Source organism: Biomphalaria glabrata, chromosome 16 (assembly GCF_947242115.1).
Source record: "Biomphalaria glabrata chromosome 16, xgBioGlab47.1, whole genome shotgun sequence".
Classification (NCBI taxonomy): Eukaryota; Metazoa; Mollusca; class Gastropoda; family Planorbidae; genus Biomphalaria; species Biomphalaria glabrata.
Window position 1 is genome coordinate 30,579,165 of NC_074726.1, and position 20,281 is coordinate 30,599,445.

At 34.3% G+C, this 20,281-nt stretch overlaps 1 protein-coding gene across 1 annotated transcript in view; it reads left to right on the forward strand.

Moving 5' to 3' along the window:
- Positions 1-20,281, forward strand: part of LOC106080306 (atrial natriuretic peptide receptor 1-like) — a 90,925-nt gene that overhangs the window by 63,466 nt on the left and 7,178 nt on the right. The window contains exons 12-16 of the mRNA XM_056013580.1: positions 359-430; positions 1,492-1,569; positions 4,653-4,757; positions 6,437-6,508; positions 17,395-17,557. Coding sequence (XP_055869555.1) covers positions 359-430; positions 1,492-1,569; positions 4,653-4,757; positions 6,437-6,508; positions 17,395-17,557 — 490 coding nt within the window. The remainder of the gene's footprint in view (positions 1-358; positions 431-1,491; positions 1,570-4,652; positions 4,758-6,436; positions 6,509-17,394; positions 17,558-20,281) is intronic.

Here is a 20,281-nt window from a genome sequence, read left to right on the forward strand (position 1 = left end):
ACAGTGGCCAGACTTTTTGGACGGACCTGACAGTATCGAGTCACTGGCCAGATGTGGCTCGCGGGTCGTTGTTTGAGCACCACTGTTTTTAAATATAGATATATATATCTAGTTGTTGTTTTTTTTTGTTTTGTTTTGGTTTTGTTTTTTGTTTTTTTTTACAATAGAGCATTTCTTTTTTACGCCCAATTTCTAAATTCTGGAGTATTCTACACTAATCTAGACCCTAGTAAGAAAAATGTTTTGGAAATTTTTTAAAAAAGGTAGTTGATCTACTTATCCCGCTTTTAATTTTTGACTTCATTCAATAGTAGAGGTCAGTTCTGTTATAATAAACTTAACTTTTTTCTAATTTTAGACCAATCTAAGAGGGTCAAGGTCAGAGAATGAAGACATAGCAACAAATGATGACCTCCTGGCAGTATTCAGAGTAAGTATAGATCACACAATCTATAGCTTAGGGCTCCCACTTGTTTGAGGGCCCCAAATAATGCTCTACGAATATGTTCAATAATTTTAATGGAAGATTGAACTATGAATTTCCTTATGCTGATTACAAGGTGCCCAATATTTTAAATAACCTAATGCTGTAACGCCTTAGGGGGTGACAAGTGGGGCTACCGCCCAAGGCCCGCGCCTGAGGGGGGCCCCGTGAACGAAGATTCCTTTTCACCTTTCAGTGGAAGCATTTTCCTGCATTTATAATTCTGTGATACCAATTACCATGCAAGCTCTGAACATAATATTTTTTTATTTCAAAACATCAGTTTCGGTAGAGACAGCATCTTATGACCTGTCGATTCTAACAAGCTATCATTGTTTAACAGTTCACTTTTGTCTTGAAATAACAAACATCTTTTTTTTATAGCGAAAAGCCAGAAAAATGGAGTTCCGGGACTGAATCCATCTGCGACCGTCCGAGCAACTTTTCGCTGTTAGTTTTTTTTGCAAGTGTTCCTGTTTTCCTCCGAATTAAATAGTTAGTTCCTGACTCCAGGATTAGCAGAAAGTATTATTATCTAGTTTGTTCATTTTTTCATGCCAAATGTTTCTGAATCATTAGTTACGTTGGTTATTAAAGGCTAAATCTTACATGCAGAACCATTACAATACAGTCCGTTATGTAGTCCAACGGCCAATAGCAAGTTACTATGATTTGGGACCAAAAAAAGGCCTACAGCGTTAGAGGCGGACGAGTACGTGAGCTTTAAGTGGAACGGTCTACCCTTCCTGCTCAGTGCCCGCATCTGGCACTCGTCCACGGCCCCGCGCTCTGCAAAGGCTGCCTCTGGCATAGTGCCTTATCAGGTCCGATCTTGTTTCTGATTAGAAGAATTTAGGTAAAAAAAAAGTTGAGGTTTGGACGCAGTAGAGCATGTGGGAATTCTCTTGTCCAGCAAGACGTATTTTGTCTTGTTGTATAAATGTTTTACATGTTTCGGATGTTCCTTCAGAGTTGAAGATAATTTTTACTCATGTTTCTATCTATAGGGTCAAGTTGTGAGACTCAGGCCACTACCAATACACCATATCAAGAAAACTGACCAGCTGTTGGCCGAGTTTAAAATGGTAAAAAAACTTTGGACACGATTTTAGTTTAATGAATTTATTTATAAATGAATTTACAGCATAGATGATATATATATATATATGTATGATTAGAACTACACTCTAGCTTACAAGACAATGGTTTATTTATGATTTTTAATCTAGCATTCTGATGAACCCGTAGTAAAGGTCATTTTAAAATTAATATAGCTCTTTTCAAAGTCATATTTCATAAAATAAATAACTGAAATCCTACCGAGGTCACTCGAAAAATTAATGTCCGAATTAAAAATAAGAAACTGGAACAGACACAAAATAGAGATTCATAACAAACGAATATTCACATTTGACTAGAGTAACACCTTTAGTAAAATCACTAAATTTAAAAAGCCTTCAGGATAGAAGACTCAAACTTAAAGTAGCAATTAAACATAAAACACTGAACCAGAATGAACCATAATCTTCAAATACAAAAACAAAATCTAATAAAATACTTTATTTATTAGTCTGGCATTTTTGGTCCAATAACTAGTCTATCTTGTTCTGGTCCAATAAATGGACTGTCGTGGAACAAATACTCCGAGAATTCCACCTTCCCCCGTGGCCTCAACTTGGCGCCTCATTGGAAACGTCAGTTAGTGGAAACGTCAATTAGTGGCAACGTCAGTTAGTAAAAACGTCAGTTAGTGGCAAAGTCAGTTAGTGAAAACGTCAGTTAGTGGCAAAGTCAGTTAGTGTCAACGTCAGTTAGTAGAAACGTCAGTTAGTGGAAACGTCAGTTAGTAGAAACGTCACGTCAGTTAGTAGAAACGTCAGTTAGTGGAAACGTCAGTTAGTGGAAACGTCATTTAGTGGAAACGTCATTTAGTGGAAACGTCAATTTGTGGAATCGTCAGTTAGTGGAAATGTCATTTAGTGGAAACTTCAGTTAGTGGAAACGTCATTTAGTGGAAACGTCAATTTGTGGAATCGTCAGTTAGTGGAAACGTCAGTAAGTGTAAGCAGATCAGAGAATAACGGGTAGAGAGCCTCCATTAGCTTGTCTTGCTTGATCTACATGTTACATATGGTTTAGCCGAATCATTCTGCAACTTTCAGACGAGACTTGGGGGAAATCCTTTCCAACAGTCAACAGCGTAATAGGAATGCTTTTGACTGATTCCCTGAGGACTTTTTCGAAGGTCCACTAACTGATATGTAATATTTAGTTCCACTAACTAGTCTATAATATTTAGGTCCACTAACTGGTCTATAATATTTAGGTCCACTAACTGGTTTATAATGTTCAGGTCCACTAACTGGTCTATAATATTTAGGTCCACTAACTGGTCTATAATATTTAGGTCCACTAACTGGTCTATAATATTTAGGTCCACTAACTGGTTTATAATGTTCAGGTCCACTAACTGGTCTACAATATTTAGGTCCACTAACTGGTCTATAATATTTAGGTCCACTAACTGGTCTACAATATTTAGGTCCACTAACTGGTCTATAATATTAAGGTCCACTAACTGGTCTATAATATTTAGGTCCTCTAACTGGTCTATAATATTTAGGTCCACTAACTGGTCTATAATATTTAGGTCCACTAACTGGTCTATAATATTCAGGTCCACTAACTGGTCTATAATATTTAGGTCCCCTAACTGGTCTATAATATTCAGGTCCACTAACTGGTCTATAATATTCTGGTCCACTAACTGGTCTATAATATTTAGGTCCCCTAACTGGTCTATAATATTTACGTCCACTAACTGGTCTATAATATTCTGGTCCACTAACTGGTCTATAATATTTAGGTCCACTAACTGGTCTATAATATTTAGGTCCACTAACTGGTCTATAATATTTAGGTCCACTAACTGGTTTATAATATTTAGGTCCACTAACTGGTCTACAATATTTAGGTCCACTAACTGGTCTATAATATTTAGGTCCACTAACTGGTTTATAATGTTCAGGTCCACTAACTGGTCTACAATATTTAGGTCCACTAACTGGTCTATAATATTTAGGTCCTCTAACTGGTCTATAATATTTAGGTCCACTAACTGGTCTATAATATTTAGGTCCACTAACTGGTCTATAATATTTAGGTCCACTAACTGGTCTATAATATTTAGGTCCACTAACTGGTCTATAATATTCAGGTCCACTAACTGGTCTATAATATTCTGGTCCACTAACTGGTCTATAATATTCAGGTCCACTAACTGGTATATAATATTTAGGTCCACTAACTGGTCTATAATATTCAGGTCCACTAACTGGTCTATAATATTTAGGTCCACTAACTGATCTATAATATTTAGGTCCACTAACTGGTCTATAATGTTTAGGTTCACTAACTGGTCTATAATATTTAGGTCCACTAACTGGTCTATAATGTTCAGGTCCACTAACTGGTCTATAATATTTAGGTCCCCTAACTGGTCTATAATATTCAGGTCCATTAACTGGTCTATAATATTCTGGTCCCCTAACTGGTCTATAATATTTAGGTCCACTAACTGGTCTATAATATTCAGGTCCACTAACTGGTCTATAATATTGAGGTCCACTAACTGGTCTATAATATTCAGGTCCACTAACTGGTCTATAATATTTAGGTCCACTAACTGGTCTATAATATTCAGGTCCACTAACTGGTCTATAATATTTAGGTCCACTAACTGATCTATAATATTTAGGTCCACTAACTGGTCTATAATATTTAGGTTCACTAACTGGTCTATAATATTTAGGTCCACTAACTGGTCTATAATGTTCAGGTCCACTAACTGGTCTATAATATTCAGGTCCACTAACTGGTCTATAATATTTAGGTCCACTAACTGGTCTATATTATTTAGGTCCACTAACTCTACTGTAATGTTCAGGTCCACTAACTGGTCTATAATATTCAGGTCCACTAACTGGTCTATAATATTTAGGTCCACTAACTGGTCTATAATATTCAGGTCCACTAACTGGTCTATAATATTCAGGTCCACTAACTGGTCTATCATGTTCAGGTGCGCTAACTGGTCTATAATGTTGAGGTCCACTAACTGGTCTGTAATGTTTAGTTCCACTAACTGGTCATCTTACACTCTTACCAGGTACGAGATTTAAGCCACGCCAACGTCTTAAAGATATTCGGCGCGTGCCTTGAGGAGACACTGCACGCGCTGGTCATCGAGCACTGCAGTAAAGGATCTTTACAGGTAAGTTCCAATCTTTTTCAAACGCTTTCACTTCTGTTGTTATAACTCAAAACTTTAGGAGAAAAAAGGAATACGTTAATAGAGAAGTAATGGACAGATAACTATATACATTAATGAATGGACTAATGGATATATTAATTGATAGTAAAATAGATGGAGATACCCTGATAGATTAATTCATCAATGACTGGTTAGATTTTTTGAATATTTTAAAGGATGGATCACTTTTGACTTTATATTATGGTCATAATTATGACATTACAAAAATAGTAGCCAGGTCATAGTTTTGGCGACCTGCCTAACACAACAGAAAGTCTAAAAGTAGTAGATAATCCATAGTCTGCACCGTCCACGAATATTTATCTATATCGCCATTATGAGGTTCTTGAACATTTCATGGCACCATTTAGCCAGTTTTTGTAAATATTTTTTTAAATTTTTTTTTTGAAATTTTTTTTTAAATTTTGTTTTTTTTTAATTTTGTTTTTTAAATATTTTTATTTTTTTGAAAAAATTTTTTTTTAAATATTTTTTTTTTGAAAGTTTTTTTTTAATATTTTTATTTTTTGAAAAAAATTTTTTTTTAATTTTTAAAATTTTTTTTGTGAAATTTTTTAATTTTATTTTTGTGAAATTTTTTTTTGAAATTTTTTACTTTTTCAATTTTTTATTTTTTTTTTTAAATGTTTTTTTTTAATTTTTTTTTTTTTTTTTTTATTTTTTTTTTGTTTAGAAATTTTTTATTTTTTGAAATTATTATTTTTTTTTATTTTTTTTTTTAAATGGTTTTTTTTTTTAAATTTTTATTTTTTTTTTTAATATTTTGTTTTGAAATTTTTTATTTTTTGAAATTATTTTTTTTTTTAATTTTTTTTTTATTTTTTTTTTTTTTTTGTAATTTTTTTTTTGAAAATTTTTTTTTTAATATTTTTATTTTTTGAAAAAAAAATTTTTTAATATTTTTGTTTTAATTTTTTTTCGTGAAATTTTTTATTGAAATTTTTTACTTTTTAAATTTTTTTTTTTTTTTTTTTTTTTTTGAAATGTTTTTTTTTTTTTAATATTTTTTTTTTTAAATATTTTTATTTTTGAAAAAAAAAAATTTTTAATAATTTTTTTTAATTTTCTTTTTTTTGAAATTTTTTATTTTTTTTTTTTGAAATTTTTTTTTTTTGAAATTTTTTTATTTTTTGAAATTATTTTTTTTTGAAATTTTTTTTTTTAATATCTTTATTTTTTATTTTTTTTTTTGAAATTTGTTTTTTTAATATTTTTATTTTTTGAAAAAAAAAATTTTTTAAATTTTTTTTTTTTAATATTTTTTTTTAAATATTTTTTTTTTAATTTTTTTTTTTTATTTTTTTTTTTTTTGAAATATTACAGCCGTCGATACCACTGTATATTTTATCTAATATAGAAAAGCCACTATTTAAAATTACACAACTTGAGAATCTTATCTCTAATGATAAAATTTATGAGATAAGAAAAACGTCTTCGCCATACTGGGCTGTTGTTATAGCAGTTTCTCTTTAAACTGCGGCAAGGCATTCTTCTAAGTGGGTATTATTGACAGCGTCCCTGTTTGTAAGATATGTGATGGATCTAACAAATGTTATGAATGATATGAAAGACCCCTACGTCTTAGCACTATGTTCTAGAAACTTCAACTCTTGTTTCAGGATCTGCTCAGCAATACCAACGTCTCGCTGGACGCACAGTTCAAATTTTCTTTGTGCACTGACATCATCAACGTAAGTATCATTCAAAGTATTCAGAAACATGTTCCCTTTATTCCCATCACATTGGATTATGTTCCCTTCACTTCCATTCGGACTGAGGACAGTCCAGCGCTGGACTAGGGCGATTTGCGCGTGACATCCGTCGGCTGACTACACACACACACTATTACCCTTATCCGCACTACTATTAAAGTTATAATACTTTGAAATATTGTAGCGGTAAAACTCGAGTTTACCTTGCAGGTAGCAACTGGGTTTGCGTAGTCAAATGAGAACCTGCACCTATCCTTAATCTTCGGAATCGAAGACATTGCCATTATTTATTGCCAGAAAATCAACATAAATAATTCTCTACACTAAAATCAATAATTTAATGCCAATTCCAATTAATTAGAATCAAGCTTTTTATTACTACGAAGGCTTTGAGCCTATTAGTCCAAACAAGATTCCTATATTCAGATAAAATAATCAAATTGAAATTACGAACCATTTTTATTAGTCAACTTTGGCAACTTGTTTAAAACATAGAGAGTTTAGATTCACATAGTTTCTAACGTAAGAAATAATGGACATTCTATATATATATGCTTCTCGTTATCAGCATTTTCAAGATGATATAATATATATGCATGGACATTTGCATGTTTTTTTTTACTATAGGGGTCATCCCAAAGATGAGTCTATAAGATATTTCTCTAGCTTTATATGTGACAGGTTTGATGTGTTTTCTGAATGTGTTCCAGTATTCTGTTACCCTCAAATCTCTCCCCCACTTAATCTTATTCACTAAGTTTCCTTGTAACTGCTTTTTGAGTGCTTCAAATCTCGAGACTCCGAGACTCACAGCTTTCACGCCATGAAGAGCGATTGAGAGCTAGTGCTTCCCAGTGGTGAATGTCTATATCGCATTCCTTGAAGGAGCTCTTGAGAGTGTCTTTACAGCGCTTTTTTGTATTGACCCCCCTGGGAGCGCTTTCCTGCATACAACTCCCCGTACAGAGGTCGTCTGGGGAGGCGATTGTCTGGCATGCGGACTACATGTCCCGTCCATCGAAGTAGGGACCTCTTTACTGTCTCATTGATACTGTTTATGTTGGACAGCTTTAAGATTTCTTTGTCTGGTATGTGGTCGGACCAACGCAACTTATGGATACTTCTTAGACAGCGTAGGTGGAAGGAGTTTAACTTTTTTTATGTGGCGGGAATATAAGGTCCAGGACTCTGATGCATATAAAGAACGCAAAGCCTACAAAAAGCTGAGAGAAGAAGCAGGCCTATCTGCAACTGACCAGACCTACCCATGCCACGTATGCGGCCGGATTTTTTTTTAAAGCGAGGATTGGACTTTATAACATCTTCGAGTTTAAAGGAAATGAGAAATGTGCTCATCTTCGATCACGAAGGAGGAGCTATATATGATTCTTTGATTTTGTTGTGTATTAAATGTTCATTACCAGGCTAAATTCTTGAGATCGATCTGTAAAATGGATATATGAGTGAACCAAAATAGTGAGGAGTGTCATTGTGTATTGGAAGATTACTAGTTAATCTTAAACCATAATAGTAGATTGTTGTAGAAAACGGATAATTGTTTGTTTTTTTTAAAGGAAACCTCAGAATTTGCGCTATTCAATTTTAGCTTTATCATCATAGGAATCCTTGGACCTTAGGCCTCTTTTCTTTGCTTCTTTTTTTGGGCTCTATGTGCCTCTTTTATGGGCCATCTCGCCTCTTTTTTTTTTTTAATGTTTTTATTTGTAAGTTCTCAAATTTCACAAGTATTAAATCATAAACAATTGAAAAGTGATCAACCTAAACATATAATAATAGTAATAGAAATATTATTTAATATCAAAGACATACTACCTAACCATCCTAACCATTGAACCCACTAAAGACAGAAAAATGAGACAAGTATCCTCTACTCCAGAACAATCAACACAATATCAGATATCCCTGACCCCCATCACCCTATTTCTGGAAAACTACCTGAGCATTGTACAGGTATATGAAAGTCAAATCCATTATTTTTCTAAATGTCAATTCTAAGTGATAAGGATCAAACACCTTATTATTATGCAGACATTTGAGCCAGCTAGCCCAAACAAGATTCCTGTATTCGGAAACAATAATCAAGTTAAAGTTATGTATCATTTTATTTTATAGTTTTGGTAGCTTGTTTAAAATAATTTTTTTTTTTTTTTTTTTTTGTCATTTGAAAGCCATTGTGTATTAAAAATTAGATCATAGTTTGTATAGAAGAGATAGAGAATCACGTTAAAACTATTCATAAACTGTCCAACCTTGACAATGGGTTGTCCATTGTCCTTTACTGTAGACGAACGAAGTTTTTGGGATTCTTTCGGAAGAATCTGTCATTACTTACTATGGACGACCAAAGATTCCTTAGAGCATATATGGTTATTTAGTACTGCTTTTTTTTTTTTTTTTTTTTTTTTTTTTTTTTAAAGGAAACCTCAGAATTTGCGCTATTCAGTTTAGCTTTATCATCATAGGAATCCTTGGGCTTTATGCCTCTTTTCTTTGCCTCTTTTTTGGGCTTTATATGCCTCTTTTATGGGCCATCTTGCCTCTTTTGTGGGCTTTTTTTTTTTTTTTTATTTTTTTTTTTTTTTTTTTATATAATATGTTTTTATTTGTAAGTTATCATAATTCACAAGTATTAAATCATAAACAATTGAAAAGTGATTAACCTAAAAATATAATAACAGTAATAGAAATATTATTTAATATCAAAGACATACTACCTAACCAATGAACCCCCTAAAGACAGAAAAATGATACAAGTATACTCTACTCCAGAACAATCAACACAATATCAGATATCCCTGACCCCCAACACCCTATTTCTGAAAAACTACATGAGCATTATACAGGTATATGAAAATCAAACTAGATAATTCTCTACCCTAAAGTCCATTATTTTTCTAAATGTTAATTCCAAGTGATTAGGATCAAACACCTTATTATTATGTAGACATTTGAGCCAGGTAGCCCAAACAAGATTCCTGTATTCGGAAACAATAATCAAGTTAAAGTTATGTATCATTTTATTTTTTAGTTTTGGCAGCTTGTTTAAAATAATAGACAAGTTAACATTTACATAATTGCCACAGTTTGCTTCCAATAGGTCCATTACAGTACTTCTAACTTGAAGGAATAATGGACATTCCAAATACATGTGTTTTTCGTTATCAGCATTTTCAAGGTGGCATAATATACATTCACGTTCATTTGCCCGTCTTCTAGCCATAGGGGTCATCCCAAAGATAAGTCTATAACTAATCTCTCTAGCTTTTGGTGGGATATGTTTACTGTGTAGGTTTATGAATGTGTCCTTGAATTCTGTCACCCCAAGAACTCTCCCCCACTTAATCCTATTCACTAGGCTTTCCTGTAACAGCTTTTTAAGTGTTGTGTATGATTCTTTGGTTTTGTTGTGTATTAAATGTTCATTACCAGGTAAAACTCTTGAAATAGATCTGTAAAATGGATGAGTGACTGTACCAAAATAGTGAGGAGTATCATTGTGTATTGGAAGAAGACTACTTAATCTTAAACCATAATAGTAAATTGTCAAGGGAAAGTTTGTTGGGTTTCTAACTACTTGACCTACAAATTTTAGCCTTAGCGACTGTATTTTTGTTTTAACATCTTGCAAGTTTATCCCCCCATCCTCTTTGTTTTGAATGAGTGTAGTGTGCTTAATGCTCCTAATAGTGTTTTTAAATATAAAGCTTCTAATTAACTTGTTCAGCTTGTTTATGAATTTAGGAGGTGGCTCTGTAATGTTAGCTAAATAGACAATCTTTGGAATGACCAAACTATTTATCAATACAGCTCTACCAAATATTGTAGAACCTGTGTGCTGATAACGTTTAATTAAGTTTGAGGCTTTGACAAAAATATTCTCCCACTGGTCTTTACAATAGAACAAAGGATTACAGGTATAGACAATACCACAAATCTTGATTTTATCAACAATTCTGAAAGCGCAATTGTCTTTGAATTTCCATTTCCCTAGTCCCATTACAGAGGATTTATTTATATTTATTTTTGAACCACTAGCTTCTCCGAAAAGTGTAAATTTCTTTAGTATATTCTCAATATCTTGCTCTGAAGATGGAAAAAAGGTTGTATCATCCGCATAGGCTTTGACTTTGATGGTTGAGAAGGAACGACCCGGTATATTTATCCCAATAATGGATGGGTCAGATCTTACAGATTCCAAGAAGGGTTCCAAGCAAAGGATATACAAGAAGGGGGATAAGGGACAGCCCTGTCTGACAGACCTTTGTATGAGGATACTCCTACTGAGAGAATGATTAATTATCAATCTACTTGTTGCATTGGTATAGACAAGCTTTATATATTTGATTAACAGGGAACTTATTTTACATTTCTCAAGCACCTTGAACAGGAAGCTATGGCTTACTCGGTCAAAGGCTTTTTCTTGATCTACAGATAAAAGAGACACATTGAGGTTTTTATCCTTACTGTACATGATAAAATCCCGTAAAAAATGCGTCATGCCGTCAATGTTTCTGTCCGGGATACAACAGTACTGGTCATGTCCGATAAGTTGGTTTATGAGTGGTTTCATTCTTAGGAAAATTATTTTTGTGAGAAGTTTATAGTCCGTGTTGAGAAGTGAAATGGGCCTATAGTCGCTAGGTGAAGTGTTATTTTCAGATTTCTTAGGTAAAAGTGTGATGTATGCTTCGTTAAAATTTGGAGGAAAATGTCCCAGTTTAATGGCGTCGCTATATAGTCGCAGTAAGAGAGGACCAAGCAGGGGGAAGAAGGTTTTATAGAGTTCAAATGTTAAGCCATCTGGACCGGGTGATTTATTGTTCTTAGTCGAGTCCAGGGCAGTCCTGAGTTCGTCTAGCGTAAATGCACTCCCTAAAAGATCTTCATCTGTCTTGTCCAGCTGGTTGCAAAATTTTAGAAAATTATCTTGAGCATCAGTATATACTGGCTCTTCACTGTATATAGTAGTGATTAAGCAGTGAAATATTTAACACCATGGAGTACAGCACAATAAAGTGTACTTTATTAAATATAAAAATATAGATTTCGTGAAATAATTCTGGTTTATATATGTAGCCATAATACAATGACAGAGAGAAAGAATATTGTGCACAATAAATTCACCTAAGAATACAACAGTGAGAGGTTGATTTTGCTGCTTTGTTATCTTCTCTTGTCAAACAAATTATTTGGGATCAGAATTTAGTTTTTCCTTATATATATTCTATGCATTTTGCAGATTTATTTTTAAAATGAAACCACGACATTAAGCTATAGATCTCAATGTAACAGATCGATAAACAAAATCTGTACAAAACAAGAGGATCGAACCCAATGCATGATATGATTCCAGAAAAGGTGAAACAAGATAGACCGGCTGCTAAGATTATTTGATTGGTCCAAAGAAATGGAAATTCAGTTTGACTGCAATTGTCCACCTCAGAATGGCCATCTCTTTAATGCTGTTGACCACTTGACCTACCTGGTCAGCACAGTGTCCAACGATGCTTCACTATCCCGAGTAATAGACAGCTGTCTAAAAAAAATACAGCCTAATCAAAGAGTAAGACACAAAGATAAGGGCCCATTTCTTATTCTATTAGCTAGAATGAATTCGTATAAGTTCAGAATGGAACGGGGTGCCTGAATCAGCCAAGAAAACCAATGACTTAGTAGAGTTTGTCTTTAATTAATATGCACGATCAGATTGACACGTGGATAAGTGTAGGATAATAATAATTAATTTATAAAGCGCCATTAACAAACAAAATGTAGGCTCAAGACGCTGTGATAACATTACATTAGGATGCCATTATTTTCTTATTTGAAGGAGCTACTATCAGATAAGATGACCCCCGCCCTCCTGAGCGCAGTCATCCTGACTTAATGTTTTACAAGATCAGCTACACAGAATCACAAATGTTGAGACAGTTCTATGATTACCATAGACATGAATCACTTGTGATCATACCTCAGTTATTATTTCAATATAAACAAATTGTTATTATATTAGATAATAATGCTTGTCTTCGAGTCCGAAGATTAATGAGGAATGCATTATTTCCCGTGGCTTCACAGCCTCAGCTGTGACATACATATTTTGCCACATCAAGCGCAGGCATAACCATTGTCCGCCGGTGGTCAAATAAGATTTTTTTTTCGCCGTCTGCGTCTTTCCTCAGCAGCGGATTATCTTTTGTTCTCTTAAGTGTATCCCGCGGCCTTTGTGAGTGACCTCCAGCTGTCTCATTCTTAGGCCGTATGCAACCAGGTGCTCTCTTCTATGTCAGCTAAAGCAAGTTGGCGCCTAAGCTGGTCTTTCATGCGTTTCCATGGGGCGCCTCTGTTACGTCGACCACCTTTTTTTTTTTACATATTTCATTGGTAAGGGTACAAATTAAATACTTACATTTCAGGATGTGACGATATGCAAACATAGCAGTGGAAATAATTTCATTAAGGTTGTCATAACATTGTAACATTTTTAAGTTCCTTTGTACTGGTTATTCATAACATGGCTATTTTTGTTTGTAATAGCATATAATGAATATTTTTTAAATGTAAAGTACTTAAATGTATATAGTGAGAATGTTAACAATACATAATTCAATAGAACAATCAAAAAGTGAAAGTAGAACATTAAATGATATTAAAACATTTTAAATCTTTTAGTCACACATATTTTTCCACTTTGTCTCCGTTGCTTAGGGTTTTTCCCCTTGTGCTTGGCTACGTTACCCCAGTTCTTTATATTAGTTTTAATGAAACGTGTGTATACATATATATACATACACGTACATAGGCATTTAAACATTTATATTGTTTCTTTTATTGTCTCCCTTTATATGACAATTTTTGATTTCCTCCCTTGAGATTCAGGAAAACTACTTCATGTCTGCTCGAGTCAGTATCTCGGGAGTTTCCGCTCTGCGACAATTTCTCTGTGGCTGTCTTTTAGTCACAGGGGTCAATTAGAGTCGTGCATACATTTATTTCCTTTAATTATTTTTTTTTCCTTTTTCCCTCTTTCCCTCTTTAGTATTTTAATCTGTCTGTAGACTGCACAAGCATGCACAATGTTGACAATGGTGGTGGAGAACTATTGTTGTAACATTCGTAAAGCGATAACATGTCTGTTAAAACTTAATACAAAAAAAAAATAAATTTAGATACAAAAGTTTCTTGACATATAAGGTTATGTTGATGCTCAAAATAAAAACAACAGAAGAAAACCAGTGTTAAAAAAAATCGCAACAGTTTACAAGACTATTTATTTAAAATAGTATAGGTGTTTGTATACTGCACAAGTATGCACGATACGGATAATGGTGGTGGAATTATTATTTTTTTTTGGCAACGTTCGTAAAGTATTTTTAGCTCACAAAATAAACTGCATTTATAATACGTTACACTCCCATACTGGACTTTTTTTTTTTTTTTTCTTAAAAGGAAACCTCAGAATTTGCGCTATTCAATTTTAGCTTTATCATCATAGGAATCCTTTGGGCCTTAGGCCTCTTTTCTTTGCCTCTTTTTTTGGGCTCTATGTGCCTCTTTTATGGGCCATCTTGCCTCTTTTGTGGGCTTTTTTTTTTTTTTTTTTTAATTTGTAAGTTCTCATAATTCACAACTATTAAATCATATACAATTGAAAAGTGATTAACCTAAAAATATAATAATAGTAATAGAAATATTATTTAATATCAAAGACATACTACCTAACCATCCTAACCATTGAACCCACTAAAGACAGAAAAATGATACAAGTATCCTCTACTCCAGAACAATCAACACAATATCAGATATCCCCCAACACCCCATTTCTGGAAAACTACCTGAGCATTGTACAGGTATATGAAAGTCAAACTAGATAATTCTCTACCCTAAAAGCCATTATTTTTCTAAATGTCAATTCTAAGTGATTAGGATCAAACATCTTATTATTATGTAGACATTTGAGCCAGCTAGCCCAAACAAGATTCCTGTATTCGGAAACAATAATGAAGTTAAAGTTATGTATTATTTTAACTCTTAGTTTTGGCAGCTTGTTTAAAACAATAGACAAGTTAACATTTTTTTTTTTTTTTTAAAGGAAACCTCAGAATTTGTGCTATTCAGTTTTAGCTTTATCATCATAGGAATCCTTGGGCCTTATGCCTCTTTTCTTTGCCTCTTTTTTGGGCTTTATATGCCTCTTTTATGGGCCATGAGAATATTATTTAATAGCAAAGACATACTACATAACTATTGAAACCATAAGAGACAGAAAAAGAGACAAGATTAGCATATAAACAGCTAATTGATAACCAACCAAAATTGAAGGCAAATGTACCCCAATACTAACATTTTGTTATATTAGAAAGTTGCGAAGTAGTCAACCCACAGCAGCTTAAATAAGGAATATAATTTTAGTTAATATAAAAATATCGATTTCGTGAAATAATTATGGTCTAAATATGTAGCCATAATTTAAACACTGATATAGATCAAGAAAATTGTACACAATAAATTCACCTATACAGGAAGGGGAGGTCGATTTTGCTACTTGGTTATCTTCTCTTGCAAAACAAATTATTTGGGATCGCAATTTAGTTCAGTCCGAAGATGAATGAGGAATGCAGTATTAAATGAAATAGGCATACCAAGAGTTGCAACGACGTGGAGGACAATATGAGGAAAGCGCAAACAGGGACGTCCTCGTATAACTTGGCGCCACACCCTTGTGGAGGACCTCAGAGCAGTGGGAGGAGGCTTCAGACATTGCGGCCCTATGCGCCGAAAGGCGCGGGAGGGCCTAAGTCTAAGTAAGTAGATGGCTCGTAAAGTTAATTATTTGACCGAGATTTTGTACGTAGTAAAGTATGAATAAAATGCAAAGACGAATTTATTTTCTAATACAAAATCTTCATTTTCCCTTATTATCCTTATCCCTACCCAGACTGGGCCCCGCGCAATCAGTTTCGCATAGGGCCCGCAATCTGTAGGACAGGCCCTGTAACTTTAATACAGAATGGGCCACAGTCGAGTCAGTCACTAATACGATGTTAATCCTTCAAGAGCCTAGCAATAACTGTCGTAAAAGTTTACAAAAATAATCTCTAAACCTATGCCTATGTCGTCATTATGTCGCGTTCAAATTCTGTCTACTACAGAGCGTGCCTAAACTAAACTAAGTGTCTAACAATACCTAAACATTTCGTGTTTTGGACCAACTAGGACCGCTCCTTTCTGTCTTACGAAGATTATAGCTATATTTATAAGATATTTTCAAACTATTTTTAATTTTGGGATCTTTGGGCGCCCTAGAGTCCACCCAGCTCTAATGGGTACCTAACATTAGTTTGGGAAAAGTGAATGCGGTTGGTCGTTGTGCTGGCCAAATGACACCCTTGTTAACCGTAGGCCACAGAAACAGGTGACGTTTACATTATCTGCCCTATAGACCACAAGGTCTGGAAGTGGAACTTGACTTCATGTCTGAGGGAGAGGTGATGTGTATCACGTGACATCGCAGTCCAGGCTTCTATACATGTTGATGGAATGTTATGCCCCTTTCAGTAACTCACATAATAGTGTCTATTACCCCCCTTTTAGGGATACTGTATAGAGTAGGAAGAGTTGTGCCCGTGCATTAGGGGACACTACTCTAGTAGCCGAGATGGCTGATTTAAGTTGTTATGATCTTAAATGTTCTTATGTCAAGTTTGTGTACATTCAACTATCTAGCATAACAATACAGAAGCTTTTCGTTTAGGTAGTTCTAAAGTTCTATCTACAACACATCATAACATTTGCTTACAGATCGATACAATTATTCTTTATCTATCCCTTAGTCTTTTGGACCGTTGGTGCACCATGCAAGACTCGTCGACCGTCTTGACTCTTGTCTTGTCTTTTGCCATAATTAGAACCTCTTTCAATGGCATTCTATTATGTTGTCCTCCAATCGCTTTCACTGCCTGCCTCTTCTTCTTAAATTTTTTTGAGATTTTTTTATTTTTAAATTTTTTTTGAGATTTTTTTTTTTTTTTTAATTTTTTATTTTTTGAGATTTTTTTTTTTGAAATTTTTTTTTTTTTATATTTTTTTTTTTTTTAAATATTTTTTTTTTTTTTAATTTTTTATTTTTTGAGATTTTTTTTTTAAATATTTTTTTTTTTTTAATTTTTTATTTTTTGAGATTTTTTTTTTTTGAAATTTTTTTTTTAAATATTTTTTTTTTTTTTATTTTTTATTTTTTGAGATTTTTTTTTTTGAAATTTTTTTTTTTTTAATATTTTTTTTTTTAAATATTTTTTTTTAAATATTTTTTTTTTTTAATTTTTATTTGAAATTTTTTTTTTTTTAATTTTTTAATTTTTTATTTTTTATTTTTTTTTTAAATTCCATTCCATTATGTTGTCCTCCAATCGCTTTCTCTGCCTGCCTCTTCTTCTTTTTCCTGGTACTGTTCCCTGAAGGAAGGGCTTTGCGAGCCCGAAGATCTTGTAATATGGCCATAGATTTTAATCTTCTGTTTTTTTACGATAGTTACCAGGTCATTGTGGGGTCCGATCGCAGCAGTAACCCTGTCTCTAATCTCTTGGTTTGGTCTTTGAATGTGATACCTAGGATGCTTCTGCAGCATCTCAATTCCATTGCTAGGATCCTCCTCTCTAGCTCTGCAGTCGGCGTCCAAGACTCGCAAGCATTTAAAAATGTGGCCAAGACAAGGGAGAGCATCAGTCTGATTTTGGTGCCAAGGGCTATGTCTTTGTCTTTCAATATCATTTTAAGTTTTGAGAGGGCTGCTGCACTGTGTTCTTTACTCAAGAAAAAACTCAGTTTTGTGTTTACACTTTCAGGGTCTGTGTTTTCTCCACAAAAGCCCCATCAAATGTCACGGACGTTTGACCAGTGAGACATGTCTTGTGGACAACAGATTCTCAGTCAAGTTGTCGGACTTTGGACTACCTACCCTGTACTCTAGCTTCATAGAGGATGTCACCACTCAGCCGTATAAATATGGTTAGTACTTAGTATGTGTAGTAGTATCGTAAAGTTCAAGCGTGTGTGTGCGTGTTTGTATCGGCTGAAAAGATTCTGATGTAATCATGAGTAGTCATGAGTCAGACTATTGCAGATGGTGGGGATACAAAGTGGTGAATGAAGGATGAAGCTAGGCTGAAATAAGAAAATCAAGTCGGAAGCGGAAGACGATTTCATGTGTTTATTATATAAAACCCTTACAATAAGCCTCTCCAAGACCGAAATCCTGGCACAAGATGTCACAGAAATACCAGCGATACTTATTGGAAATCACACACTTACAGTAGTTCAGGAATTCACATACTTGGGAACAACAATAGCCATCAACCTAGATTTAGACACAGAGCTGACAAAAAGAATAGGAAAGGTTTCTGCAGCAATGGCAAAACTCTCCAAGCGCGTGTGGAAAAATTGTCTACAATGCCTGCGTTCTGGGCATACTTCTTTATGGCAGTGAGAGTTGAGCAACTGACATGCGTCAAGAACACAGATTAAATAGCTTCCACCTACGCTGCCTGTGACGCTTAATGTGCATCTCCTGGAGGGATCGTGTTACCAACCAGGAAGTTTTGAAACGGGCCAACATACACAGCATCTATGCTCTTCTTACATAGAGAAGACTACGCTTGCTAGGTCATGTCACTCGCATGCCAGATGCAAGAATACCTAAAGACATCCTATACCCTGAGCTTGTAGAGGGAGTCAGACCCAAGGGCCGCCCAAGACTAACAGACAGAGATGTCTGTAAGCTAGACATTAGAACCACGGGCCTCGAATAAAGTATGTGGGAAGAAATAGCCCAAGACCGGACAGCATGGAGACAGACTGTACGTGCTGGTACGAACTTCGCCGAGTGCAAAAGAAACGAAGCTGCATCAGTCAGGAGAAAGAAAAAGAAAGCTGCCCTGTCAGCTAGCCCTAGGACAGATGAATATACATGCACGAACTGTGGCAAACTCTGCCGCTCCAGAATTGGCTTGATCAGTCACACCAGATTCTGCCCCGTCTCAAGGCGAATCCAATGTCATTGAATCACCTGGGGGCATCCATTGTCTTCCGAGACAAAAGGAGCCATATAGACTTTATATATGAAACGCAGTTTGGAAGTGAATAAAAGTATAGTTTTAAATCTACATCTTGTCCAGTCATCTGTATTTTCATTCATTACAAGTTAAAAAGTAAGACGTATAGATCTTTTATAAGAATGTTATTTTTATTTTGTTTTTAAAAAACTTTTAACTTTCTCTGTCTTTCTCTTCATCTCTCAATTTCTTTCTCTCTCTCCTTCTCTCATTCTCTCCCACATCTCTCTTTCTCTCTTTTCATCTCTCTCTCACTTTCTCTCTTTCTGTCTCTCTCTCTCTCCATCTTGTAGAGATGTAATGTCTTATCTGCGTCTGTATAACTTGTACTGTTCAACAAATGGGTTGCGTGTTTCTGTACGCGTCAAATTACTAGCGAGTTCTTGGTTCCAGACATGAAGGCGAATAATACGCACTTTAGGTGACTGATAGTGAACGCGTAATTGTGTCGACATTAATTGAAAGTGAGACTGTAGCTTAGCTAGATTAAACAGACAGTTGAGGCTAGGCTTTCACAGAGGTAACATAGTACATGATAGTGAATGAGACTTGACTGCTCCCGTTGTGAATTAAACAGTTATTACATCATACGCCTGTTGGTTGTTCACTCTATTTGTGGAGTGCCTAATTTTCTAGTGCCTAATTTTCATCCTTGCCAAAAAGTGCCTAATTATCCGGTGCCTAAATTTCCGGGTGCCTAAATATCCAGTGCCCAAATTTCCTAGATTCCATCTCTCTTCATGTCTGTCTCACTTTCTCTCGCTCTCTCCATCTCTGTCTCTCTCTTCATTTCTCTCTCCATCTATTTCTCTTTCTCCATCTCTCTCACTTTTTCTCTTTCTATTTGTCTCTCTCTCCATCTCTTTACATCTGCCTTTCACGTTTTCTCTCGCTCTCAATCTCTCACTCTCTCTCTCTCTCTCTCTCTCTCTCTCTGAAGCATTATTTTATATTTTGCACTCTATATGCACTGTTAAAATTCACATAGATAAAATACTAATGACAAAATCTCCTTTAGGTACATTTTGTGTGTTTTTATTCTACTTCAAACATTATTTATTAATTTCTATGTTCCAGTGATAATCGTATAATTAGGAAATAAGCATGCTCGTGTATTCAACAATTAAATATTCAATTATCGTATTGAGAAATGTCTAGAGCATTTGTGAGATGATTGCTGAACAGATGTATTAATTATTATATTTTCAATATGAAGCAGACACTATGCAAACTCAGCATTATTTTTAATTACAACTAAATTAGCAAGTAGTTTTTTATTTCATATTTCAAAGCATTAAACAAAATTGAAAATACAGTACATACAGCTAACATCGATCCTAGAGACAATCAACTGATTGCTTGTACTTCGACCTATTTTGTTACCAAATGTTTTATTTGAAATGTTTTTATAATTTTGTTCTTTTGATTACCGTAGTTAGCATTACAGTCCTAAACTGTCTAGTAATCGCCCTTGATACTACAAATTGTTTTGTATTGATACAGTGTTGATGTATAGTTACCCCATTCATTTGTACTGCAGTGGTTCCCACACTTTTTAGTCTCGTAGACACCTTGCCATGTTTTCTGTTTACGGTAGACCCCCTGCTTAACTTTTATAATG